Source organism: Polypterus senegalus, chromosome 8 (assembly GCF_016835505.1).
Source record: "Polypterus senegalus isolate Bchr_013 chromosome 8, ASM1683550v1, whole genome shotgun sequence".
Lineage (NCBI taxonomy): Eukaryota > Metazoa > Chordata > Cladistia > Polypteriformes > Polypteridae > Polypterus > Polypterus senegalus.
The window spans coordinates 95,190,406-95,203,410 of NC_053161.1; the positions used below are offsets into that span (position 1 = coordinate 95,190,406).

Sequence of the window (13,005 nt, forward strand, 5' to 3'; positions counted from 1 at the left end):
TGTGGTTAGCATCCTATCCAGACTTCTGGCTTCCTGCTGATTCTCAAAGTGTGACAAGGCAGGAAAGCAAAATAAAGGGTGCTGCAGAAAATTGCAGATTTGACAAATACACAGAAGGAGAAATGCCATCATGTGTAAAAACTTTAAAGACAAGAATTCAAAATCTGTTTTCTAGTTCCCTGCTGAAATGATTCAGTCAAGGTCAAAGCCTGGACTTCCGATAAAGACGTTTATCTGACTTTAATACTCTGGGGTGCCTGTCCCGGTGGCATTACAAAAGAACAGTTCTGGATTCAAGGGGGGGGGGAAGGAAAACAACATAAAACAGCACCCCCTAGCACTTTGTTTTTCTTAGACTGATCAAGAGAAATAGTAAAGATTTACTAAGGTATAAACTGTTCACAAACAGTCTGAATTTGTCTTGCTAGCTCACCCCACACATAGGACTACCAGGAATGCGGTAGTCATAGGGAAAGTTGGGATGGGACCAAATCCACAAATGATTAGAAGAAAAATACCAATTGAATTCTGCATGCAAAAGGGAAACAAAAATTTAAACATAAAAATAAAAGTTATAAAAGTAAATTATACATCAAGTAGATAGATAGATAGATAGATAGATAGATAGATAGATAGATAGATAGATAGATAGATAGATAGATAGATACTGCCCAATAATTATTTTTTGACTTTACAGAATTCTTATTTTTTGCACTTTACCTCATCTTGAGACTTCACAAGTGTACTTATGGTAATATTCCCCTTTTCTCCATCTATCATTTTTTGTCGAATCTATTTGAAATTAAAAAAATTAAAAAACAAAGCAAATTTATTATGATTATTATTTCATAAACACACACACAAACATACACTTAGTCATACTTAGACAATGTGGACTCACTGGTCAATGTAACAGCCATGAGAAGTTTACAAAAATCAGGGCTGAAATTTGGACCTGGGACCTTAGAGTGGTAAAGCAACAGGACTAAACTCGGAGCCACTGGGCTGTCCCACATTCAAAAGAAAAGGAATAAAATTACCAGAAAAATGAAAAATATAAATAAATCAGGAGCTGAGGTAGTCTCATCTTAGTGACATCTTTATTAAATGTAAGATGTTCATTTAATCAGTATGAGGATATTTAACTTGTAATACCAGAGTATAAAAATGAATCTATTGCTGTGTCTGTCTAGAAAAATAAGAACAACAAAAGAATTTTGTTACCTCAACCTTGATGTCATTTTCCAGTTCAGCATCCAGAAAATCCAACGTTACTGGCTCCTGGAATTTTGGATTCTAGAGAAGAACAGAAGTAGTGTGAGTCCCAACTTCTGGATTCATTCATTTTTCTTTGAAAAGGTCTGGGGTTTGTGTCAAAATGTTTATGCTACATTGCACAACATTTGATTTTGAGTGCATTTGTATTCATATGTGTAATATTTGTTCTCCTTCTATATGTTGAAAGGATTTTTTTTCAATTGTAAATATGTTGATATTTGTTAGATGCTGTATGTTAAGTCCATTATACCAAAGGAAAAATATTGTAGGAAACTTTAATGAATCAACAATCTTAGTATAATAATCAATATAAAATTATCACAGATAAATAAAATAATCATTACAAATTATTAAATTCATTCAACCAGTCATTGAATGCACTGACCTGAACTTTAGTGTTGCATGGGTAATGAGAAAAAAATAGTACCATATAACATGTCATGTACAAGTAAATATAAAAGGAGTTTTGAGTTGTTATGCTTTTCTTTAGTAAAGTAAGCACAAAGTGGCTACCATCTACTCATTTCTTTAACCATCTTCTTCGTCCTTTAACAGCGTCATGAGTATCTGGAGTCTTCCCTTGGTACCTTTGTGTGAAAGACCAGGGGAAACACATATGGAATAAATGTAAATTCACATAGACTACATCTGGGCAAGGTATTGAACTTTGGTCCTTAGAGGTTTCAGGAAGCAGCATGACTATTGCATTACAATGGCGCTCCCATGACTTTTAAAATGCAGTAAATTGAAAAATAGCAAGAGATAATTGTTCTTATGAAAGCTACATTACCAAAAGGCAAAGCAAAGCAAAGCACTGTCTACAAAAAGCTGTCATGAAGAAATAATTGCGGAAAAGAGCCTCGATTTGTAACAGTGGAAAAGTACTGAAGATCAAATGCAAGAAAGACAGCCACACTTTCTGGCAGCAAATTCCTATGACCTTAAATATACAAACAACATGAACTTACTAAATGTCCCATAAATCAGCTGAAGCAGATCTGGATATTTTCTCTAAGTAAGAATATAGAAGATTAATGTGGGTAGATTTAGAACATTAAAAAGGTAAATTCATAAGGCATGAATACTAGATATGTGATGATTGTTCAGAACAGACTAATCTCCTATGACCCAAAAAGATACTTGGCAGTTTCAACTTATTTATTGGCAGTGTTATAGAATGGTCTGCTCTCTACATGCAGAACAAAAAGGTACAAAACATAGCTCCTTTATTACAAAAAAAAAAAAAAACTTCTGGGAAGGATACACAAAAGGGAGGAATTCAAAGTACAAATAAACAAAGCTAAAATACTGTAACAAAAGCTGATGCCCTTCTGGGCTTCATTCATGCATATACCTGTTGTAGTGGCTTGACGTCTTTGCCATCAATACAGTTCATTTCTCACCTCTCATCTGTTGCTCTCCTTTTATGCCCTGTCAGTGTTCCCCTTACTCTCCCCTCAGTATTAGGAAGCATACTGATCCTTAATCCCCACCCTGTGGTCACCCCGGTATGAGCCATCAAATAACTTTTAAGGTGACAAGCTGCTTCTCAATAACACCAGAAACACTGAGCTAAAACTCTCTCTGGCAACTCCTGGTCTCTCTGCACGTTGGAGGCTTCATTTGCCCATAAAGGACCAAGGCAGCTAATGTCAGAAAATCACTGAGTCACACAAGAAAATAAACCACCTTCATACCAGCACATGAGCTAAGGAATCTCTAGGCTGATATCAGCATTTGCTGTGGATTTATAAAAATATTTAATTACCAGAATGGGAAACAAAACTAAAATTAAAAACACAGTAGCTTGCATATGATAAAATATGCAAGATAATATCCGATATTCCATAACATCCAAGTCTTTACTCTGATTATATCAAAAAGAATGCAACCAGTGCTGTGTATGCTGTGTTCCATTATTTTTCATTTATCATCAAACAATCAACTCATTTGCTGAACTGACTCATTGGGCTCATTGGGGAGCAGAGTTTATTCCGGACACTCAACCACACATCCACATTCACTCACATCTGACCAGGTATGAATCACCAGTGTGCCAAATAAGCAGGAAAAGACAGAACTTGTGAAGAAGGCCCATGCAAAAATTAAGACACTATACAAAATTCACACATGCACCAAATGAGACAGTAATAAAATATCAATGTTCAACTTTATTTTTAACATTTCTCGCAGTTTAACTATTTTGTATTGCTAACGATTCAATACTGGACCACATTGCTAATAAGGTTATACCGGCCTTTTGCCTATTTCAATCCCTCACTGCTTTGCTATTAATCTTACTACATGACTACTGGTAACAGTCCAAGAGGAGCAAAATTTTGTTGGATAACTTACTACTTGACATTTGTGACTAAACATATTTCTTATCTTTCCAGCATTTTTGGGTGTTTAATTAAAAGATTAACATTGCATTTATAGACAAAACATGGTAAATCTCTCAGAAAAAAAATGTTTACTTTTTGAAAATGTTGTTTTACTGACCATATGGATTTTTTGACTATAGAAAATAGTCCTGTCTGTTATGGATATTTTGCATATATACACACCCTTCACTCATGATTCTTTGTGAGGCTTCCTTTTGCCTAATATTATATAATTCAACAATAGGAGTGCATTGTGCATGGCTGAAAAAGATCCAGAAATGATTATTAAATGAACAAAGCAGACAGGGAGTGTGAATTATGATGGGCAAGCAGAGCTATTCTACACCACTCAGACAGAGCAATCTGCTATTTAATTGCGCCTGCATGGGGCCTCAGGCTTTATTTATTTTACTGTCTGTGATTATTGTGTGTTCCTTTTTTTTGTTCTTCTTTATGTATGTGTTTGTATATGTGTGTGGTCCAGGCAACATTTGACATATTAACTTGGTGATATAACTGTAAAGAGTTAAAAAGTTTTTCTCATGCAATAAATGTATTCATTTAATGGTGCAGAAAGTAAACCTGGTCAAGTTGTTTTAACGGTTGTAAAAGGAGGCCTAGCAGGGACTCTAATTGTTATATAGTGCAAGGCAGGCATCAGTCTGTTAAGAGGCAGGTACTCTAATAATATTGTCAATGCCAGTGAGAACAAAACAGTTGATAAAGGACAGTGTGGTTCAATATTGCATATGAAGCACAGAAGCAAATGACTGCTAGACCACCACTGAATGTCCCATGTACTGGTGGATGATGGGAAGCATGTCTCGAGTCCTCCATGCTGTTTGATGCCAGCAGGGAGACTAATTATCTAATATAGTATATGACTCTTTTCTCTCTATTATGACTGTGTAGTGTCTGGAGGTTGTCTGGCTCACTTGCCTACCTTAACATACTGTAACTTATCTATTCTTACTCTTCCGTTGCAATTTTTTCCTTTTATTCCTCTCAGGTTTCTTGTTATCCTACCAGCTGTCCTCTTGCCACCACTAGACCTCCCAACTTCAAGTACACCTAACATTTGTTCAGTAAGGCCTTTTAGTCCCTGTCTGGAATTACTTCTGGTGGAGGCTCAGCTTCCACTTACACCGTCAAGAAAAGCCTAGGGAATCCCTGGGATCATTCAGGCAGAACTTCCCAGAGCCACCAAAAGTATACCCAAATTCAAAGGAGCCCAGCCTTCTTGCAAAAGTTCGGACAACCCCCTGCACAGTTTAACAAACATTACTGGGGAGCACAAAGAAATATATCAGATAAAAAGTCTCCCTTTCTTTGGAAATCTTTACATAGTACAGGTAAGTAATGCTCCCCTTATCGATGGTGGCTTATTATCACAAGCAGTGATAGAAATGTCAGTGTACCTGTCACCTAGGCATCTTGCAGCCTGATTCCTGAGTTCCAGTATACTGCTATAGTGTGTTTTATTATAGTAGTATCATTTCAACTGCACTCCCTGACGACCTCCTTTTTCACTGTATACAAATGTCTGGAGAGTGTTTACTAGCACTGTAAATAATGTTCAGTGCCTGTCAAAGAACACCCAAAACTTTCTCACTGTGTTGCTATGTCTCAGTGGTTTTTGACAGATGATGATAAATATCTAAAAAAGAATTTGACTGCAGCTGCCAAGTTTTAATCTTTAATCTTTTAATCCAGTTTCTTTAAATTGTATATTTTTTGGGTCATGGGGAAACACCAGTAATAGCACCCTAATACAAGCACTGTGAGGTTCTAATACTACTTACTGCACCACTGCTCTTTCATAAATGTTGTGGTGTTATAGTTGTGGTTTACTGCTTTCTAATAAGAAAGTACATTTTTCAAAATATTTTTATAATGCTTGGAATTCATCTTAACATTGGAACATCCAGGAATTACAGAACAGTTGGATAAGCAAATCTGCACTCAGATAGCCTAGTTGAAACTTCCTGGCCATAACGAAGTAGAGCTTATTCAAAGCCATATCAGAAAGTGGGATCACAGGCAGTGCACAGAACATTACACAATGTGAAGCATGATGGGCAATCAAAGGAAGTGACTTCATCTAAAAGAAATGCTGATGGTAAACAGCTACAGGATACCCAACCATGACAATGTCTCTAAAACACGTCTCACTGGGACAGAATCCAACTTCCAAAAAAAAAAAAAACTTCACTGAAGGTTAAAAAATGAATGGTATGAGGTACCTAATGAGCCTCAGAGAGCCTAAGGATGTCCGTGAAGCCTCAAAGAGTCTATTAGTTGAAAATTTGTAATTATGTAGTATTAGGATGGCCTAATAAGCCAGAACTAGTTGCTCAGCATTTAATGTAGTGAACATAAATATTTTCTCATTTGTGTATTAATGTATTGATTTCCTATTAGTTAATCATGTGTGGCTGACATAACACTACAGATTGAGCATTTCACTTTCATGTTAAAATGTTGTGTGATACAGTATATGTGTGTCTGGAAAGAGGAATTCAGAATATTCTTTTAGCACTGGTTCTTCCTAAACTAATTAAGCCACTTTTTATATGAACATAGACAAAATATACTTTGCAAAAAAAAAAAAAAAAAGAAAACTTCTGGACCTGTACATTGTCAATTACCGGATCTTAGAACACTGAACTATAGCACTGTCTGCAAAGCAGAAACTAATAGAAAAAATGAACATCATTTCTATGCAGTACTCTTTCTCCAACTCATACCCAGTCAAATAAGAGCCAGCAATTAATGTAGCATACATGTCTTTAAGATGTGAGAGGTAACAGAGTATGCATACACAAAAGGAAGGTGAAAACTCCATCCGGGGTATGACTCAAATTCAGTTTGACGGTTGTGGCCCATTTGGCAAGTAAACAATCAAAACTTAGAGAGCATTCTTGAAGGCATTCACAAATGATCTAATATGCTAAGATGATAAGTATTGTGTAGTAGGCCTCATTACTAGCGGCACAGTGTGGGCAGCCTCTCACAAAACCTACAGTGATGGAAATTAATTCTCCTAGTTTGACTCTTCTCTGGTTGTAGCTAGTGCTTCAGAGTCACTAATCCAGTGTGTTGGGTTTGAATCCTGTGCCCATTTCCCATCTGTGTGGAGTTTCCATATTGGTTAATGCAGGTTTTCCCTCTGGTTGTCCAACTTGTCTCTCATGTCCTTAAAGGAGGGTATATAACGTTAAATTGGTTGCATGAGTATGTGTTTGAGTAGGTACTTCTTCAGACTTGAAGCCCATTCAGTGCTGATATTCTTCCTTGTACCTGATGATGTCAAGGTATGCTCTGCCCATATCCTGTGACTCTTATTTACTTCATGCAGATTTCAAAATGTTATTTTGTCATTTACCTTAATACAGTGTGTGTGTTGTGTGTTCACTCTGTGATGGAATGGCACCCTGTCCTGGGTTTGTTCCTGCTAGCGTGTTCCTATGCTAGCTGTATTTGGAAATTAATATAGCAATGAATGAATTTCATTGGCTCTTATGGGGAGCTTCTTCATTCCCACTTATCCACAGATTTCACAGTGATGGAAACTCAAAGTTTATAGATTTGTCATTCATATTTCAAAACACTGCATACGGCAAATAAATTCTGCCCATCTTTGTAAATCACTGTATCATGTTTTCAATGATGCTGGGTTCAGACTGAAACTGAAAGGTTAATTTACGGGACAACTGCGTTGCCACAAGGAACTCAATGTGGGGTCAGTTTTGGCTGAGGTGGTCTAGCACATATGTTCACAGACAATGATACTATGTGCAATATACAGTACTGTGCCAATGACCGACACCTGGTACTGTCAAACTGTAGTATACATATAAATAATTCTTCTTATAGGTGTTATATAAGATAAATCTCCCCCTGGGAACAAGTTTCTTTCTTTCTTTCTTTCTTTCTTTCTTTCTTTCTTTCTTTCTTTCTTTCACAACAATGGCCCTATAAATATATACAGTCGACCCCCGTGAAGTCGCAGTTCGAGTTTGTGGCCACAGTTGTTCGCGAAATAACTACCTAACTCATAATTGCTTGTGGAAACCGCAAATATCCTCCACAATTTTTTATGGCTTTTTTCGTGGCAATATATCATTTTTCATTCGTTTTAACACTAAATTATTAAGAACAATATAATTTACTAATTTTGTAACATAAACATGAATGTGAATTCAGCTAAATTTCCATATAAAATATAATACTGTATACATTTTTTAGTACTGTAGAGAGAACACAAAGCAATCGATGCTGCCTTTCAGACATACTGTATAAAACTCTCCTCACCAGGAATTGGTGCTGAAGAAGAGGCTCCACCCGAGGAGCTGTAAATCCTCTGCTTTGCTGTTCAGTCATTACCTTCATTACATACCTTCATCATACTGCACAGCTAATTCATCATCATCATCTTCAATCATTATCGGTGAGTACCCGTACATTTTACTGTATTTTTATTAAATTAAATTATTACTGTATTTACCCCTACTTAAACCAAAGGAAACGACAGCGCATACCAAAGAAAACATGCTTGCATGAATTACAGTACATAGCAGTACAGTACCATACAGTATATGGGTTTACTTTAACATTCTTTTTTTTAGGGTAATGTATTAAGATGAGTTTTAAATGAAATGAAAGTGTTTTGGGGGCATATTTAGGGTTTAAAGTATAAAAATAGGCATTTATAGGCATTTTTTTGACCACATCAAAAATTTGCGGTTTTTCACAATTTGTGGGCGCTCTAGGAACGTAACCCCTATGAATTTTGGGGGTCGACTGTATTGACTCTTTTTATCAGGGCCACCTTGGACCCACTTACTCACAAAATTTTCAATGATGAAAACCGCATGTTCGATGATTTGACATTCATTTGAAGCAGTTTCGAAGATTAATAGTGGAATCATTACGACTAAAGTTTCTTGGCGTATGCTCTATCCTCCATCCTCCCCATCCAAAACCCCAAATAAAAATCCATGATGATGAAGAGTACATTTTGCATGCTTTAACTTTTATTTTACACTGAATAGAAGTCAGTCCTGTTGAACAGATGTTTTCATGATGTAGAAGGCTCTTCCATCCTTGCCGTTTAATTAATAAAATCCATTGTGATGAAAATGGCATGTCCTGTGGTTGAGTTTTTAGGTTTTTAACAGGCCTGTATCAGAGCCCTCTTCACTCCACCTGTTTCATATAATCCTCAGTGAAGGAAATCGAATGTTCTGAGCCTTGTCGTTCACTTTAGACAGAACAGTAGACCATTACAGATTCATTATAGTAACTTTGTGGAACATGTTTCTTACACAATATACTGATTGTACAGGATGCATTGCTGGGGAACTGTCTTGCAATACATCCTTCACAAATGCAAATGATTATAAGGATTACATGAGCAGAGATGGAATTCAGAAAGGTCATGTTGAATTAGAGCCAGCTGTATCTGTTTATGTAATTCAAATACAGGAGCTCACGGAGCGCCCAAAGCCATGGGGTACTTGGAAGCCACAGCCAACAAACAAGGCTGGCAAAAGGTAAAAGAAGAGACTGGAGCTAAGCCCCCAGGTTATGAGCAAATACAGAAAAAAGATAACACTCAATAAAAGCCATCAGCACATCTAGGCTTAAGTGTTTAGTTTATGAATTACAAATAGGGTAAACAGAGTATATTTCTCCAAAAGTACTTACGCTTTTCAATCCATAACAACACAAGAAACAAGTAACAAAATCAGAAGCTCATGGTATTCATACTTTCCTTCTGTCATTTTTTTTTCATTCTTACTGAAATCGGAAACACTGCAGCCTTTCTCTTTGATGTGTCAAATCCAATCAGTTATAACATTTGTCCATTGTAAGCCACAGTGCCTCATACATTCAACTACTCCTTTCACTACTCTTGTCACTTTCACTCAGTGTGCATTACCCTCAACGCTGCTAACAGACAGCCCCTTGATCTTAATGAATTTACAATTTATAGTGAAACACTTTTGCAAGCTCAATTTGTGTAGTTTGAATCTACAACATTTGGATTCTCTATATTCTGCAAAGAGCAAGTAGTTAATAATCAGTGCCCTCTGCTGTAAAAACCTCATATTTCTAAGAAACACAAATTTAATAATTGTTATCGACATTGTAAATCAATTTGATTTCATTGATTTGACATCTTGAAGGCAGCATATGTTGCTCCAAAATCTGTGTGTACTTTTTGGCATCAATGGTGCCTTCATAGAAGTGCAAGTTACCATTGTCCAGGGCACTGACTCATCCCATCCCATCATAGATGCTGGCAGTCAGCTTAGGCTTGTGCACTTACCATTCATTTACAGTACTTAAATTTCCCTAGATATAGATAGATAGATAGATAGATAGATAGATAGATAGATAGATAGATAGATAGATAGATAGATAGATAGATAGATAGATAGATAGATAGATAGATACTTTATTAATCCCAAGGGGAAATTCACATACACCAGCAGCATACTGATAAAAAAACAATATTAAATTAAAGAATGATAAAAATGCATTTTATCATTTTACTATGCACTGTTGAGGGTGAAATGTCCAAATCCCTTCCAATCTGTCCTTAAGAAACATGCATTTGTGGGAAAACTGCTGCTCCTCAGTTCATCTTTACTCCAAAAGAACTATAATTTTCCTAAATGCAATTTTAAATACCAAAATATGATTACAATCACCTGTTGACCATCATCATTGCACATTTCTTTTTTCAACTTATTATCGTCCACAAATTGCCCCATACCTACTTTTTTGGAATGAGCTGCAAGCTCTTTAATGGCAAGAATGAATGTATTTCTTGCGAAAAAAAGAAGCTGACAAGACTAAACCTTAAATATCTTGTCTTGTACTGCTCATGATGGATTACAAGTCAAAGTGAATTTTGAAATCAGAGATTTCTGTTTTTATTTGCAATTTCCATACTATCCCAACATTTTGTGAGTTGGGGTTGTAAGTTGGTGGCATACTTGACAGAGTTGGCATCTCAAAAAGCCAACAGTGAGGGTTTAAATCCTGTGCCCGAATGTCTGCATGTTCTTCTCATGGTCACGTCCCAAAAAACATGTGGATTTGGATGAATTCCAATTCCAATTTGGCCCCGGCATGAGCGTGGATGAGTGCAAGACTGATCCCTGGGATGGACTAGTGTGCTGTCCAGGGCTGATTTCTGATATGCAACCCTGTGTTAAAGTGATAGGCTTAGTGCCCCTCCATCCTGAATTGTATTAAACTGGGTTGAGATTGTCATGTCATAAGATAGTCAAAAGTAATAAACCGAGTTACTGCCTAGTGAAGTTAAAGTTTTGGCTACAAGCTAATGAAACTCATGGAAATAAAAACGTGTTAATGGCATGCTGTGTACAGTGATCCCTCACTATATCACGCTTCGACTTTCATGGCTTCATTCCATCGCAGATTTTAAATGTAAGCATATCTAAATATATATCATAGATTTTTCGCTGCTTTGCGGATTTCTGCTGACAATGTGTCTTTTAATGTATGGCACATGCTTCCTCAGTTTGTTTGCCCAGTTGATTTCATACAAAGGACGCTATTGGCGGATGGCTTAGAAGCTACCCAATCAGAGCATGTATTACATATTAAAAAAAACTCCTCAATGATATATGATGTGCTTCCCGCGCGGTGCTTGACTCTGTCTGCCTGACGGAGGGGGTGTGAGCAGAGGGGCTGTTTGCACAGAGGCTATTTGCCTAGAGGATACGGATGCTCCTCTACAAAATGCCGCTTTATCGCGGTGCTTCGGCATACTTAAAAGCACATATTGATTTTTTGATTGTTTGCTTTACTCTCCGCACTCTCTCTCTCACTCTCTCTCTCTGACATTCTCTGCCCCTGACGTTTACTTCTTTGAAGAGGAAGATATGTTTGCATTCTTTTAATTGTGAGAAAGAAATGTCATCTCTGTCTTGTCATGGAGCACAGTTTAAACTTTTGACTATTGGGTGTTATTTCATGTCTTGGGGGCTCCAATAATGTTAACAGTATGGGAGAGTTTATAAGGGCTTAAAATATATAAAAAATAACCATACAAACATATGGTTTCTACTTCACGGATTTTCATCTATCACGGGGGGTTCTGGAACGCAACCCCCGCGATCGAGGAGGGATTACTGTATATAAAATACTCTACAGACCCATAGCAGGAAAAAATTATCCATTGCAACTGTTTAGATTGACAATATAATATAATGGCTATGTTACACTGCAGGGCTGCTAGTTCAGTCATCACCTCCAACACAATGTATGCCATTGAGGAACTTGAATGTACAGCGCTCCAAATATATAAAAAAACCTGAGAAATAGCCTAATTCTGAAAGTCACCTTCTGTTTTCAAATCTGTCAAAAGAATATTTTTGCAAGGTATTTAAGAATAGTCAAAGGGCAGTGTTTCTAGGATGCCATACATACATAGATTGCATTTAGACTCCTGCCTGGTTATATTGATCAGCATTGACTGATGCAGTAGATTTAAAATTGAGTTTCTCAGGTTACTTTGGTTCTTCTTGGCCTTGATGAATTGTAAAATGACACCACTCTCCCAAGTTGTGTTCAATAACACTTCTATATTGTTCTGTAGATTTTGCAGCATTATGTCGGTCATTGCATATTTTCTTTGCATAGATTTATGTTTAATAATGATGGCTTTTAAAATATGTGAAGGGCTTGAGGACCATTACCAGGAAAGGAAATTAGATTTTTTTTTAATTTAAGAACCATAATTTTATATGATTTTCAGAACAGTTCACAATATTTTTGCATACTGGTCATAATACAGGCTTAGGGAGCTTGCAGAAGTTTCTGGCTTTAACATTGAATGATCAGTATATAAAATCATTTTGATCATATTTTGCTTGTGTATAGAATTTTTTACACATAATCTATTAGGAAAACAGGATGTTAAATGTCTAATGACATGCAATGTATGAGGCCGGCAATATTTCAAAGTTCTTACCTAGAACTAGGAAGCATCACCTTAAAACTCGAGTACTTAGAACACCTCATTGGTTTCCAAATAAGTTAATAGACAATTGTATGTATAAAATGAGAACTGGTTTAGCTTCCACTTACCATACAGAACAAAAATATGACAAAAGACTTCCTGAAACCATTTCACTTTGCATAAACAGCCAACTAGTCTATGGATGATGCAATGAATTTGGGACATATGTGATGATCTTGTTTGTGGACTTTGGCTCTGCTTTCAATACCATCATTCCAGAGCTACAAGATAATAAGAACTAGTTTACCTAGTTCAATCTGACATTGGATTATAGATTTCCTT

General features: G+C 36.5%; 1 protein-coding gene across 4 annotated transcripts in view; it reads right to left on the reverse strand.

Annotated features, from left to right (window-relative positions):
- The window catches only part of LOC120534138 (voltage-dependent calcium channel subunit alpha-2/delta-1), a 690,895-nt gene that overhangs the window by 88,162 nt on the left and 589,728 nt on the right, over positions 1-13,005 (reverse strand). For all 4 annotated transcript variants that reach the window (XM_039761461.1, XM_039761460.1, XM_039761459.1 and 1 more), the window contains 2 exons: positions 1,225-1,296; positions 721-792 (listed from right to left, as the gene is read on the reverse strand). In XM_039761461.1, coding sequence (XP_039617395.1) covers positions 721-792; positions 1,225-1,296 — 144 coding nt within the window. The remainder of the gene's footprint in view (positions 1-720; positions 793-1,224; positions 1,297-13,005) is intronic.